Raw genomic sequence first — 13909 nt, 5'->3', positions numbered from 1 at the left:
CGCTGGGGTGGGGCGGGGCGGCACCGGGCGGGTCCGCACCGGCACCGGCGAGAGCGGTCACCGTACCCCGAGGGCCCCGCAGGGGACCCCGCCGCGGTCAGGCCCGGTGCCACGGTGCCCCGTGGAGGAGCGGGCGGATGCGGGGATCGAACCCGGAACCCCGGCGGGCGGGCGGGCGGGGGTGTAGCTCAGGGCGCGGCCGGCCGGGAGGTGTTGGCGGCGAGTGCCGGGGGCGTGGCCTGCGCGGGGGCTGCCGGGAGGTGTGGCGGGTGTGTGGCCTGCGCGGGGGCTGCCGGGAGGTGTGGCCTGCTCTAGTGTTACTGGGAGGTGTGGCGGGGCGTGGCGGGCGCGGGGGCTGCCGGGAGGTGTGGCCTGCTCTAGTGTTACTGGGAGGTGTGGCGCGGTGTGGCGGGCGCGGGGGCTGCCGGGAGGAGTGGCCTGCGCTAGTGTTACTGGGAGGTGTGGCGGGCGCGGGGGCTGCCGGGAGGTGTGGCCTGCTCTAGTGTTACTGGGAGGTGTGGCGGGGGCGTGGCGGGCGCGGGGGCTGCCGGGAGGTGTGGCGGCGGCGGCGGCGGCGGCAGCGGGGCCGGTGCGGTGGGGCCGGAGCGGAGCGCGGCGCGATGCAGAAATACGAGAAGCTGGAGAAGATCGGGGAAGGTGCGGCCGGGCCGGGGCCGGGGCCGGGGTCGGGGCCGGGCCCGGCCCGTGGGGGAGGCCCCGGGCGGGTGCGGGGCGGTGCGGCGCGGCGGTGACCCGGGGCGGCGGTGACCCGGCTGCCCGCAGGCACCTACGGGACCGTGTTCAAGGCCAAGAACCGGGAGACGCACGAGATCGTGGCGCTGAAGCGGGTGCGGCTGGACGATGACGACGAGGTGAGGGGGCGGCGGGGGCGGGGGCCGGGGCCGGGGGCCGGGGCCGGGGGCTGGGGCCGGGCCGGGACCCCCGAGCCCCCCCCCCGAGCGCGGCCCTCTCTCGGCAGGGCGTGCCCAGCTCGGCGCTGCGGGAGATCTGCCTGCTCAAGGAGCTGAAGCACAAGAACATCGTCAGGCAAGGGGCGGGGGGGGGCGGCCGGGGGTGGGGGGGGGGGCCCGGGCCCTCTGCGGGGCCGGGCCGGGCGGTGCGGGGCCTCAGGGTCCCCTTCCCTGCGCAGGCTGCACGACGTCCTGCACAGCGACAAGAAGCTGACCCTGGTCTTCGAGTTCTGTGACCAGGTGAGCGCCGGGCAGCGCCGAGGACGGGTTGGCGGGTCCCAGCCCCCCACCGCTCCCTGACGTGGCCCCCCCCCCCCCCCCCCCGCTCGCTTCTCCCCAGGACCTGAAGAAGTACTTCGATAGCTGCAACGGGGACTTGGATCCAGAGATCGTCAAGGTGCCTTTGGGGGGGCTCCGGAAGCCCTCGGGGACCTGGTGCTCGTCCCACCCTGGCCGCGATATCGCGGGCCGCCACGAGAACCAAACTGTGGCGTGGAGGGGCTGACGTGTCCCGCTCAGCACTGCGCTCTTCTCCGCAGTCGTTCATGTACCAGCTGCTGAAGGGCCTCGCGTTTTGCCACAGCCGCAACGTCCTGCACCGAGACCTCAAGCCGCAGAACCTGCTCATTAACAGGGTGAGGGACGGGGAGCGGGTGGCGGCGGGGGGCGCGTGCCGGCGTGAGGCGCCCCGGCTGAGCCGGGAGGGATGTTACGCCGGGGAGCACACCGGTGCCTGTCCCCAGCCCGCGGCTCTGCCTCTCCCTTGTGTTTCTGGTCAGCGGGAAAGGGCGAAGGGCCGGAGCAGCGGCTGCCGCCGGCCCCGAGGGCAGCAGGACGGGGTGTCCCCTGCGCTGCCCTGCTGACACGGTGCCTTTCCTGCAGAACGGAGAGCTCAAACTGGCCGACTTTGGCCTGGCCCGGGCCTTCGGCATCCCGGTGCGCTGTTACTCGGCGGAGGTGAGCTGGGAGGTCTGCACTTTCGCCGGAGGCCTCCTCCAGGCCAGAGGCTCGGCTGTCCCGTCCCTCGGCTGGCTGAGCATCTCCCCGTCCCTCTGCGCAGGTCGTCACGCTGTGGTATCGGCCCCCAGACGTGCTCTTCGGAGCCAAGCTCTACTCCACCTCCATCGACATGTGGTCAGCCGGCTGCATCTTCGCAGGTAGTGCCACGGGGGCTGCCGGCACGGGGGGCCGCCGGGGCCGTGGGGCCTCAGGGCCCATCCCCTCTCTCGTCCCTAGAGCTGGCCAACGCGGGGCGGCCCCTGTTCCCGGGGAACGACGTGGACGACCAGCTGAAAAGGATTTTCCGATATCCTTCCAGTGCCGCGGGGGGCTGTGGCGGGAGGGGGTCACCCCCCTCTCCTGGGTAGGGGAGCAGGAGGGGTCCTGGCCGGGTGAGGCAGGGGGGGCTGGGTAACAGGTGACTCCCCCCGCGCCCGCCGCAGCGGTGGCCCTTGACCGCTGCCGTCCCCACGCTGCTGGGAACCCCCACGGAGGAGCAGTGGCCGGCCATGGCCAAGCTGCCGGACTACAAGGTGAGGTGTGGGGGGGCTGGGGTGAGGGGGGGGGCTGTGGTGAGGGGGGGCCAGGCTCACCTCTCTGTCCCCAGCCCTACCCCATGTACCCCGCCACCACCTCCCTGGTCAACGTGGTGCCCAAGCTGAATGCCACCGGCCGGGACCTGCTGCAGGTGAGCGCTCTGCCCGTCCCCCTGCCCGTCCTGCCTGCTCTGCCTGCGCCGTGGGGTTCTGCCTTACGGGGGCGGGTGCCCTCTCCCCTTGCAGCCTGTCTGGGGGGCTGTGGAGTGGGGGGCCATGGCTCACCCCCCACTTCTCCCGCCCCCAGAACCTGCTCAAGTGCAACCCGGTGCAGCGGATATCGGCGGAGGAGGCCCTGCAGCACCCCTACTTCACAGACTTCTGCCCCCCCTAGGCCCCCCCGGCACTGGCCCGGCCCCGCGCTCAGCCGGCGGCAGCCCCCGGCTCCAGGCACGCTCCCGGCAGCGCTGGGGAGGGGACGGCTCCTCTGGCAGCGGGGGGGACGCGAGGTGAGGAGCGAGGTGCCAGCATCCCGGAACCGCGGCCCCCCCCCGCCCCCTCCCCCCGTATTTATTAGGTTTTTAACCCGACGCCACCCGGCTGAGGGGTGCTGGCATGGCCTCCCCACCCCGACCCCCCAACCCCACGGTGGGGCCGGGGCTGCTCCCGGGGCTGGCCGAGAGTGCACGGAGCCCTCCCCGGGGACGCAGTGCTGGTGGGGGGCAGGACCCTCTGGGACCAGGTGCGGGGACCCCGGTGGGGTGGGACCCTCCACCCTGCCTCTCCCTGCTCCCCCCCGGCCCCTTCCCCAGCAGGGGAGGGGGTCCTGGGTGCCAGCTCGGGGGTGGGGGGGGGAGCACCCCGTTTCTTTTCTACCGTGCTGCTGTACATGGGTGAACGTGCGTGTTTGTTACCTCCATAAAGAGCTCCCCTCTCCCCAGCGCCTGCCTCCTCCTTCCTGGGACCCCCCCGCCACATAGCACCCCCACCACCACCCCGGGCCCCCCCACCAGCAGCACAGGAGCCAGGGCCCGGGGTAGGACTTTAATGGGGCGGGGGGCCGCAGCGAGCAGGCGTCGCATGTACAGCGCAGCGGGAGGGGGCGCGGGCGCAAGCAGCGCATGCAGGGACGCGGGAGCGGGGCCGGGGGGCCCCTGCCGCCCCCAGCCCCCCGCCGCCCCCTCGGCGGGGGGGGGTCCCAGAGCGGGGCACCTCGGGGCCCGGCGCCGGACACACGGGGTCCCGGGGGGCAGGAGGGTGGGGGTACCCGTGTCTGCCGCCAGCGGCCCCCCCGGGCCCCCCCCCAGCCCGCCCTCAGCAGGCGAACTCCTCAAAGGCGCCTAGAGCCGGGTGACGAGGTAGCACGTTCGGGGCGAAGCTGAGACTGTCCGGGCGGCAGCGCGGGGGGTGACGGGCGCTCTGGGGATGGGGGCACGGTGGGGGGCGGCCGGGGGCTTTGGTGGCCGCTCCCTGTGCCCCGGCCCTGCTGCCACCGTCCTTCCCCCCCCCCGTGCCCGGCCATGTTGGGGGCTCAGCCCCGCTCACCCCTGCCCTGCGCACCCCTCGGGGTGCCCCAGCTCTGCCCCGGGGGGGGGCAGCACGTGCCCCTGCGGAACAAGGCTGTCCCCATTCTGCCCTCCCCCCCCCCCCCCCGTTAGCGAGCGGCCAGCCCCCCCCGGGACCGGGGCTCCCTCCTGCCCCGCAGTGTCCTTTGTGGGGGGGCGGGGGGAGGTTGGGGTGTCCCCGGGCTGAGGGGTCGGGGGGGGCCCGGGGGACGCGGTGGTGGGGAGCGATGCATGAAGATGGGAGCGGAGCCAGCGGGGGGGCGGCCCCCCCGGCCCGGCCCCGGGGATGATGCCAAGAGAAGCCTGGGATGGAGGGGGGGGGGGGGCCGGGGCCGCCTGCGGGGGAGCGGGGGGGGGGGGCGGAGGGTCCCTGCCCGGGGGGTCGCGTCCTCCTCGCCCCTCGCTGCGCCCCGGCCGGGGACCCCCATGCCCCCCCCCCCGTGTGTCCCCCCCCGTGCCGGCACTGCGGGCGGGGGCTCGCGGGGTGCCGCCCCCCCCGGCCCCGGGGTCTCTACCTGGGCCCCGGAGGCAGCGGCACGGCGGGGCTGCCCGGCCCCGGGGGAGGCTCCTGCAGCGGCGGGGGCGGGCGGAGCGGAGCGGAGCGGGTGGGCGCGCGGGGTCCGAGCGGGAGATGGAGCCGGTCCCGGGGCGGGGGAGGCCGAGCAGCAGATGGGTGGGATGAGGTGCGGGGCCCCCCCTTGCCGGCTGCGCCCGGGGAGGGGGGACGGGGCGGGGGGGGGGGGGGCAGCCCCCGGCGGGGCAGGGGCGGGCGGGGGCTGCGGGGGGGGGGGGTTACCAGGGCGCTGCTGTCGCTCCTGGGGGTCCTCCTCTTCTCCTTGTAGAAGCTGAGCAGTTTGTCCCGGAACACCTGGGGGAGCCGGGTCAGAGCCCCCGGCCGCGGCCCTGAGCACCCCCCGGCCGTGGGGCAGAGCGGGGGGGCCCTCACCTCGTACAGGTAGTCGAAGATCTCCAGGATGGTGAGGAGGCTGGCGCCGATGAAGAGCCCCATCTGCCCCCCGATGTCGCCTGGGCAAGGGGGGTGGTGTTAGAGGGGGGCTGCCCCCCCCCGGCCCCCCAGCCCCGGCCCCCCCCCCGGACGCTCACCCAGCAGCCCCGCCACCTCGTACGCCTTCTTCTGCTCGATCATCTCGTAGTTCAGGGCCTCGAAGAAGATGTCCAGGACCAGCACGTTGTCCCTGGGGGGGCAGATGGGGCTGGGACAGACGGACGAGTGGGGGGGGGGCAGGGGGGGACTGTGCCGTGCCGCGCTGTGCCGGGGTGCCAGCGTGAGGGTGGCACAAGGATGTACTGTGCCATGCTGTGCTGTGCCGTGCCATGCCGTGCTGTGCCGCATGGTTTTCCCAGTGCTGGAGCAGATTTGCACAAGGGCGGCAGTGCCGTGCCGAGCCGTGCCACTTCGCATATGCTGGGGGCTGCCGTGAGGCTGTGCCGTGCCACGTCACACCGTCATGCCGTGCCATATCACACCATCGTGCCATGCCGTACGCTGGGGGGGCAGCGGGCCGGCGCGGCGGCAGCACTCACGCGATGTACTGCTCCGTCTTGTTGAACTTCTTGGCCAGGTACCTGGCGGAGGCCTTGCTGGGGATCTTCACCATGGAGAGCTCTTTGCCGTAGCGCACCATGGCGCAGGGCGTGCGGCAGGCGCAGTACTCGCTGTCCTTCTTCACCAGGAAGTCTGGGGGGGACGCGGGTGGGACGGGGACTATGGGGGCTGCGTGGCCGTACCCCCCCCCGGCCCGCGCTGGGGATGGGGCTGCTGCGAGGACAGGGCCCGGGCCCGGCCAAAGCCTGGGCGGTGGGTGGGTGCTGGCGGCACAGGACAAGTGTGCCGTAGTCAGTGCCGGCGGCACGTGGAGGGGGGGGACACCCTGGACCTGCCTGCCTGCGCTCTGAGCAGGCAGGGACAGCGGTGACACCCCCCCCCCCAGCAAGGGCACGGGGACACCGGTGCCACGTTCACGGTGATGGAGCCGGGGGGAACAAGGGGTCCTGGAGATGAATCTGGGGGTGTCTGGGGATGGTGGCCCCCGGGGTGAGACCCTTGGCTGGGCTGGGGATGCCGGAGGTGGCGAGGGCTGCCCCAGTACGTACCCAGCGCGGGGTCAGCGCACTCCTTGTACTGCTCCGGGGTGCAGACGTTGGCGTTGCCTGGGGGAGGGGGGGGGAGGCGGCGGTCGCAGGGGCAGGAGGGTCTCCCCACCGCCCCCGCCCCGCGGCAGCCACCCCCGGCCCTGGCCCGGTCCCGGCTCACCCGGCATGTGCACCATGCGGCAGTTGCAGTTCTCGGCCAGGTAGCGGGTCTCGCAGTCCAGGCGGCAGGCGGTGATGCTGTAGTTGGTGAAGAAGTCGGACTCGATGGGGGTGGCCTTGCAGTCCCCCCAGGGCGGGGGCAGGTACACCAGCTGCCAGCCGCCGGCTAAGGAAAACACGGCGTCCCCGGCCCGCGCTGCCTGCCCCCCATCCCGCCGTGGTGCCTGTCCCTCAGGCAGAGCTCGTCCCACGGAGCCGGTGCTGGGGGGGGGTTACGCCACCCCGGAGCCCCCCGCTCCCACCCCTACCTCCTGGCTGGGCGTGGGGCTGGGCGTCGGGGCCGGCGTCACCCGCGGCCGGCACAGCGGCAGGAGGGAGGGAAGGGCCGGGCGAGGGCCGGCACACGGTGCCAGCTGGGAGCACGCCGAGCCCGATGTGCCGGGGGAGCGGCACGGACCCCCACATCCCCGGGGTGGGCAGCAGCCGGAGGGGCCGTGCCGTGGCCGGTGCGGGGAGCGTGCTTGCAGCCGCAGGGCTCAGCGGGGCACCCATGGGTGCCGAGGGCCACGCTCTCACCGCCGCCGTGCTCCCTGCCGCCCGCGCCGCGAGTGCCGGCACACATGGAGACGCCCACTCGAGACACCTAAATTTAGGTGTCTGGCTGCGCGAGCTGGATGCCGCCCCTGCCGACAGTCTGTTCAGCGGGAGGCTGGGGGGTCGCTGCCGGAGCCGCTGCCTGCGGTGGGCCCGAGCAGTGCCGGTGTGGGGCCGCCCCACGCCCTGTCGCGGTGTTCCCGGCCGTCGTGGCGGCAGAGCTGCCACACCGTGGGTGCGGTACCTGCCGTGCGGCACGGCTCGGCACGGGACGTCCCGGCGGGGGTGGCCGCGGCTGTGCGGCCCCCCGGCAGCCCCCTCCGCGTGCCCCGTGGGCAGAGCGGCCGGATACCCGCTGCTGCTGGCAGGACACGAAGGTCTGGAAGCCGGGCGCCACGCCGAAGCCCAGCTGGTCAATGAAGGGGGGTTCCTCCTGGCTGTGGATCTGCACCTTCACCCCCGCCTCGTAGGAGGTCTCGTCTGCAAGGCAGGGAGGGCGTCGGGGGCGCGGGGCGACGGCCGCGCCGCGGGCAGGGCTGCGGGGGGACCCTCACCCGTGTCCCCCCAGACGGGCAGGTATTCCTCTTGCTGCACGTTGAGCATCAGCTCCAGGCCGTTCCCCGCGCCGCCCTGCAGCGTGGTCAGCACCTCCCGGCCCGGCCCCCCCGAGTTGAAGGTGTAGCACTTGCCCAGGCGGGTGAAGATCTGGGGGGGCAGGGCAGGACCCTCAGCGCCCGCCGCGGGGGTCACCCGGGGGACGGCGGCGTTCGGGGTGCTGGGGGCCGGGAGCTGGGGCCGCCTGCCCTGCACCCACCCAGCAGGGACAGGGGGGCAGCGCCTGGGGACCCAGCACGGCCCCAGTGCAGGATCCCAGTGCCCCACCAGTCCATGCACAGGGCAGGGGCTGCTGCATCCACCCTTCCCCTTTGGGACCCGCGTGGGGCTGTGGACGGGGCTGTGGGGCGGCTGCTGCTGTCCCTGCCCCGGTATGGTGCCCTCGGCTCTGCCAGGTCCCGACAGCCCCGGCGTCCGGACGGCCCTGCGGGACCCCCACCCCGCGTCCTGCCCCACAGTCACCGCGGCAGAGGGACGGTCCCTCCCCAGCTCCGTCCATGTGGGACCCCAACCCCCCTCTTCCCGCAGCCCCCCCAAGCACAGAGCCTCTGCAGCAGCGAGCACAGACCGCCTGCCCCCCCATGGCCCTCGCCCCCGCTGCCCCCCAGCCACTTCCCGCCCCCACCCCCCTGGCCCTGGCCCCCCGTGGGGAGCGGGACTGAGAGCCGCACGCTGCAGCCATCGCCCCCCCCGGTCCCCCCATGCCTGCGCTGCAGCCCCACAGCCCCCCCATGACTCCCCGTCTCCACCACGCTTCCCCACAGCCCCGTGGGCACAGGGCGGGCGAGAGGAGCCGTCCCGGCGCAGCACGGTGGGAGCTTCACCGAGCGCTTGGGGCTGGGGGACGGCAGGGTGGGCAGGGGCTGTGCCCCCACCACATCATCGCCCCGCAGCCCGCGCGCCCCGCGGCCCCGCAGAGCGCACACAGCCCACCGTCCCACAGCCTGCACCCCGCCATCGCCCCACAGCCGACCACCCCACAGCCTGCACGCCCCGCGGCCCCAAAACCTGCTCAGCCCCGGGGGTCCTGCCCAAGCCCTGCCCAGGGCAGAGCCAGCCGGGGCTGGGGCTGCCGTGGGTCCTGCCCGGGGCACAGCCGGCCGTGGCCGTGGCGCTGGCCGTGGCGCTGGCACTCACGGCGGTGAAGTTCTCGGGGCCGCAGTCCCGGCCGCGGAAGCGGCAGCGCAGCAGCATCTCGTGGATGGGGTGCCCGGCGCGCTGGTAGAAGGCGCCCAGGTCGTAGCTCTTGCTGGGGAAGAAGCCGGCGAGGTCGGGGGGCTGCCCCAGCGCCTGCAGGTAGCGGGGAAAGTCCTCCCTCCCCACCGCCAGCAGCTCGCCGCCCAGCCAGAACAGGTCGTTGGGGGTGAGCTGCGAGCGCCGGACGCGGTTGTAGTTGCAGAGGGTGACGGCGGGGAAGACGAGGACGCGGCTCTCCGCCTCGTCCAGCACGGTGACGCGGGGGTACGTGGCGTAGTGCCGGACCCGCTCCCCCGCCTGCAGCAGGAAGGCGCCCAGCGAGGCCAGGAAGGCGCCGGCCCAGAGCAGGCGGCGCGGTGCCGGTGCCCCGGGCGCGAAGACGTGCCCCAGCCCGTGCAGGGTGCAGGAGCGGGCGAAGGTGGCCAGGCTGGCCGGCCCCCACACCCCCACGCCCGGCTCCGGCGGCTCGGTGGCCATGGCCGCCCGTCCTGCCGCGGCTCTGCAGGGGGATTGGGTTTCAGCACGGCTCTGGGGGGACGCAGGGCGGCGGGGGGACGCGGGGCTGCGTGGCGACACGTGAGCGGGGAGGATGGCGGCGGGGACCGGGGCTCGGCTTAGCCGTGGCGGCAGAGGCCGTCATCCCCACCAGGACCTGAGAGCCTGCCCCGTGCCCAGGGCCCCCAGGGACCAGCACCCACGGCAGGGACCAGCACCCACAGGGACCCCAACGGCCCCAGTGTGACCCTGAGCTCAACAACCCCGAGCCGCCCCCCAGAGCCCCCCAGGCCCGCAGCCCCCTTCCCCACCAGGTATGCGGCCAAAAGCAGCCAAAGCCCCCCCAGCCCCAGGCAGCCCCCCAGCCCCCTGACCCCCGCTTCGCTCCCCTACCCCGTCCCCGTGCCCTGGGGCAAAGCCCCATCCCACCCAGGGGCCCGTGGCCCCCCCCCCGCCACGGAGGGGCTGCCCCAGACGCAGGGCGAAGGGGGGGGCTGGGGGCCCCCAGTCCCATCACTGAGCCAAGGTCCGGGGGGGTGCAGCGGCCCTGGGGCACCGTAGCTGCCCCTTGGGGTCAGGGCCCCCTGCGATGGGGTGCATGTCCCCCTGCGTGTGGTGTCCCCCGTCCTGCCCCAACGTGTGTGTGGGGGGCGCTGCTGTGGCAACGGGCTGCTCCCAAAAAGGGGAGCCATCACCATGGCAACACGCTGCCCAAGGAGGATGGGGGGGCGGCTGCCATGGCAACGGCTGCCCGGCACAGGGATGCGCTGGAGCCAGCAGCTGGGGGGACCGGGACGGGGACAAGGACACGGCCCCAGCACTGCCAGCCCTCCTGCTCCCCACGCTCGGGGTGACCCACCGTCAGCCCCCCCAGCCCTGCACCCCAGGGACCTGCTGTCCCCGCACCCAGGACCCCCCTTGTCCCTGCACCCTGGGGCCGTGCTGGCCCCGAGCACCTCCCATCCCGGCGCCCCGGCTCGTCCCATCCCTGCCGGCCCCGGCGGGGGCAACCGGGGGGCACAGAGCCAGGCGGCATGGCCCTTCCTTCGGACACTCGCCACGTGCCCGGGGACCCCGGGGACCCCAGGGACAGGGCTGGGACGAGGCGCCACGCACGGCCGGCCTCTCCGTCCCAGGCACGGGACGGCAGCCCCGGCAGCCCCAGGGCCCACTGCCGCCGGACGGGACGCGGTGCCGGGAGCTGCCGGCTCAGCGCCGAGGCCCAGGGCAGGGGACGATAATCCGTGACTAAGTCCCGGCATTAGCTCCGTATTTTTAGCTGGCAAAGTTGCAGCCGGACACTGGGCTGAGCCAGGGCAGGGCGGCCCCGGGGGGGCTGCGTGTGCCAGGGGCCGCTGCGGCTGCTCACGCCGGAGTTTCTCACCGCCAGTCGGAGACGAGGTGGCAGCGGGGCCGGTCGTGCGGCACACGTGGGCAGAGCCAACGCTCCCGGTGGCGGCGGCGAGCCCGGGGGCAGCGGGAGCAGCGCGGCACGCGCGTGCCCCCCGAGATCATCGGCACGGGAACGGAGACGGGTGCCCACCAGCCCCTGGGGCAGGCACCGGCCCTGCACGCCGGCGGCATGCCGGGGCCCTGGCAGCTCAGCCACGCTCCCCGGAGAGGCGCCGGCTTTCAGGCTGCAGCGAGCTGCCGCCACGCAGCGCGTGCCACCCCCGGTCCTGCCCCGGGGACCCACACCCCTCCCGCCGCGCGTCCCGGCCCTCGACCCCGGGGCTGCCGCCGCCTCGCCCTGCCGCGGGGGCACCGGCGGAGCTGCTCCGGCAAAGGGCGCGGCGCTGCCAAAAGGCATGCTTTTCAACGGAGCTCCCAAGGAAAATTAATTTTGCGCGCTAAGAGCCTTAAGCTGACGGTAATTGCTGTTGTGATACTGCGGCCGAGCCCACGGTGACAGCCGTGGGGACTGAGCAGAGCCGTGCACAGCGGGCACAGGCTGCCACAGCACGGCCGCTCCCCCGGCGCTGCCGCAGCACGAAGCACACCCCTGCCCTGCCCGCACCACCGTCCCTGCCCGTCCTGCCCCACGCCGCCAGCCCTGCCCGCACCGCCGTCCCTGCCCGTCCCTCCCGGGCAGGATGCGGCACAGGCCGAGGTTTGCCTGGGGGAGCCGAGCGCTGGGTGGGGGGTCCCTGTGCCCGCCCGGGGCTGCATGGGGCAGGGAGGGCACCTCTGCACAGGGACGTGGCAGCGCTGCTCCCCCCTGCCAACGCTCCGGCAGCTGCCCGCACCCTGCACGTCACCCGTGCACGAACCCGCAGCCCGGGGGCCACGGCTCGGCCCTGTGCAGCCCCGCTGGCACGCCGTGCGGCACGGCCGGTGTGCTGGGAGCACACGGGCACCGGCGACTCCCTGGGCCGGGAGCAGAGCGGGCACAGCCCCCGGAGCGGTGTGCGGTGCTGGGGGCAGCACTGGGGCCGGGTGCCCGCCGGCTGCGGGGGGACGGTTCTGGCACAGGGGACCCCCGCCCACACCGGGGCAGGCTGTGCGGAGGAGCCGCGGGGGTGGGAGCCTGTCTGCAAACACAGCCCGGGGGAAGCGGCTGCTGCTGCCGCCGACGGTGCCCAGGCGGCATCTGGGGCTGGCGCAGGGGGAGCGAGGCTGCAGGCCGTGCCCGTGAGCATCCCGTACCCACGAGGACCCCCTGCCCGAGCGGCTGCACGCAGGCAGAGCTGGCTGACTCGGTGCAGGGCCCCCGGCACAGCGCGGCTCCAGCCTGGGTGCCGTTCCCAGCTGCCTGGCACCCCCACGGCGAGCGCGGGGCGGGGGCACCCCAGCCTGGCACCCAGCCTGCTGCGGCACCGGGGTGGTGGGCACGGGCCGGCGCGCTGCGGGCGGTGGGATGCGCCGGCGGGACGGCTGCGGGCTGGGAGAAGGGGCTCGCTCATCGGCACCACGGCAGCCCGGCACGCCGGCGCCCGACCCTGGCGGGACACCTGTGTCCATTCGCGGTCCCTGGGGGCACGCGGCCACCCCGTCCCCGGCGGAGCCCCCTCCTCCGGCCGGGCACCGCGCCGCGAGGCCGGCACTCACCACGGTGAAGTTGCGGGCGGTGCAGTTGGCGCCGCGGAAGGAACACTGCAGCAGCATGTCGGCCAGGTCGTGGCCGGTGCGGTTGTAGAACTCGGCCATGCTGAAGGGCTTGGCCTTGAAGTTCTTGAAGTTGGCCTTGTCGCGCAGGGCGGCCAGGACGTGGGGCTCGGCCAGCTGCGGGTTGCTGATCTCGTAGCGGTCGTTGAGCAGCGCCAGCAGCTCGCCCACGTGGTACATGTCGTTGCGGGTGATCTTGGAGAAGCGGAACTCGTTGAGGTTGCAGATGGTGATGGCCGGGAAGGTGAGGTTGTGGGCGGCCACCTCGTCCAGCTTGGTGACGTGGGGGTAGGTGAGGAAGTAGGCGACGCGCTCGGCGCAGACCAGCAGCAGCAGCCCCAGGGACCCCAGGAAAAAGGCCCCCCACAGCACGCGGCGCAGCGACACGGCCCCGTAGGCGAAGACGTGGCTGATGCCGTGCAGCGAGGAGCTGTGGGCGAAGGCCCGCAGGCTGGAGAGCCCCTCGCCCTCCCCGCTGCCCTCTGAGCCCCCCCTCATCCTGCCGACGGGCCCCGGCGCTCCCCGCCCCGCTCAGCCCCCCCGCGACCGCTGCCGACCCCCCGGCCGCCCCCGGCCCATCGCCGCGCTGCGCTCAGGGGGCTGCGGGCAGGTGGGCAGGCAGGGTGGGCAGGGTGGGCAGGGTAAGGTACGGTAGGCAGGGCAGGCAGGGCAGGCAGGGGAGGGGAGAGGCAGGCAGGGTAAGGCAGGGGAGAGGCAGGGGAGAGGCAGGCAGGGTAAGGCAGGGTAAGGCAGGGCAGGCAGGGCAGGCAGGGCAGGCAGGCAGGGTAAGGCAGGCAGGGCAGGCCCGGCCGCTCCGCCCCCCCGCGCTGCCGGTACCGCGGAGCCCCCGGCCAGCGCAGCCCCAGCCCCGGCCCCGGCCCCGACTCCAGCCCCGGTTCCGCTCCCGCTGCCGCGGCGCAGCCGCTGCCGCTCTGCGGCCGCCCCCCGCCCCCGCCCCTCCCGCGGCGGCTCCACCCGCTGCCGCCCCCCGGCGATCGCGGGGGGGGGGGGGGGGGGGGGCGCGGAGCCGAGGGGCCGGCGGCTGCCCCGCTGCTGCCCCCCCCGCCCCGGCTCCCCCATCCCCGGGCACGGAGCCCCCGCTGAGCCCGGCGCGGGGGGGGGGGAACCCGGCTGGGGGCAGTGCCCGAGCGGGGCCGCAGGACCCCCCCGGGGCCGCGCTGCGCCCCCCCCACCCGCGGCTGCAGAGCCCGGGCCGGCCCGGGGCAGCGGCGGGGCCTTGGGGGGGGGTGTGTGTGTGAATAGGGGGGTTCGGGACGCAGAGAGCTCCAGGGGGGGCCTCAGCAGGCAGCTCCCCTTCCCCGGGGCGACGCAGGGGTCCCCCCACCCCGGGGAGTCACAGAGGGGTTCCTCCGTCCGGGGGTGATGCAGGGATCTTGCATCTGGGGGGGCACATGGGGGTCCCCCAGCCCAGAGGGCGACGCAGGGGTCCTGCACCCCAGGGGATGACATATGGCCCCCCCACTCCAGGGGTCCCCCACCCTGGAGGATGATGCAGGGGTCTCCCGTCTCGGGGGGTCACGCAGGGTCCCCCCACCCC

General features: G+C 74.9%; 2 protein-coding genes across 6 annotated transcripts; one reads left to right on the top strand and one right to left on the bottom strand.

Annotated features, from left to right (window-relative positions):
* Positions 1-251: 251 nt before the first annotated feature.
* Positions 252-3444, top strand: CDK5 (cyclin dependent kinase 5). 2 transcript variants are annotated; one of them, XM_054814632.1, is made up of 13 exons: positions 252-269; positions 573-657; positions 784-872; positions 980-1047; positions 1151-1211; positions 1312-1368; positions 1511-1606; positions 1854-1928; positions 2032-2128; positions 2208-2277; positions 2443-2503; positions 2578-2658; positions 2814-3444. In XM_054814632.1, exons 2-13 carry the CDS (start codon positions 621-623, stop codon positions 2898-2900), a joined length of 879 nt encoding a protein of 292 aa, XP_054670607.1. In that variant the 5' UTR covers positions 252-269; positions 573-620; the 3' UTR covers positions 2901-3444. The 2 variants fall into 2 exon arrangements, with proteins under 2 accessions (XP_054670607.1, XP_054670608.1); XM_054814633.1 differs by having other exon boundaries at positions 2443-2508.
* Positions 3445-3518: 74 nt separating this feature from the next.
* ASIC3 (acid sensing ion channel subunit 3) lies at positions 3519-13286 on the bottom strand. 4 transcript variants are annotated; one of them, XM_054814627.1, is made up of 11 exons: positions 12295-13286; positions 7494-7644; positions 7292-7419; positions 6347-6497; positions 6187-6243; positions 5617-5770; positions 5176-5267; positions 5018-5097; positions 4868-4939; positions 4587-4639; positions 3520-3925 (listed from the first exon to the last, which is right to left on the bottom strand). In XM_054814627.1, exons 1-11 carry the CDS (start codon positions 12847-12849, stop codon positions 3847-3849), a joined length of 1572 nt encoding a protein of 523 aa, XP_054670602.1. In that variant the 5' UTR covers positions 12850-13286; the 3' UTR covers positions 3520-3846. The 4 variants fall into 4 exon arrangements, with proteins under 4 accessions (XP_054670606.1, XP_054670602.1, XP_054670603.1 ...); XM_054814628.1 differs by having other exon boundaries at positions 5192-5267; XM_054814631.1 differs by lacking the exon at positions 4587-4639 and having other exon boundaries at positions 3519-3925; positions 5192-5267.
* Positions 13287-13909: the final 623 nt, after the last annotated feature.

This window comes from Grus americana, chromosome 2 (assembly GCF_028858705.1).
Source record: "Grus americana isolate bGruAme1 chromosome 2, bGruAme1.mat, whole genome shotgun sequence".
Taxonomy (NCBI): Eukaryota; Metazoa; Chordata; class Aves; order Gruiformes; family Gruidae; genus Grus; species Grus americana.
The sequence above is the reverse complement of the archived record's forward strand: the minus strand, read 5'-3'. Positions and strand labels throughout refer to the sequence as shown.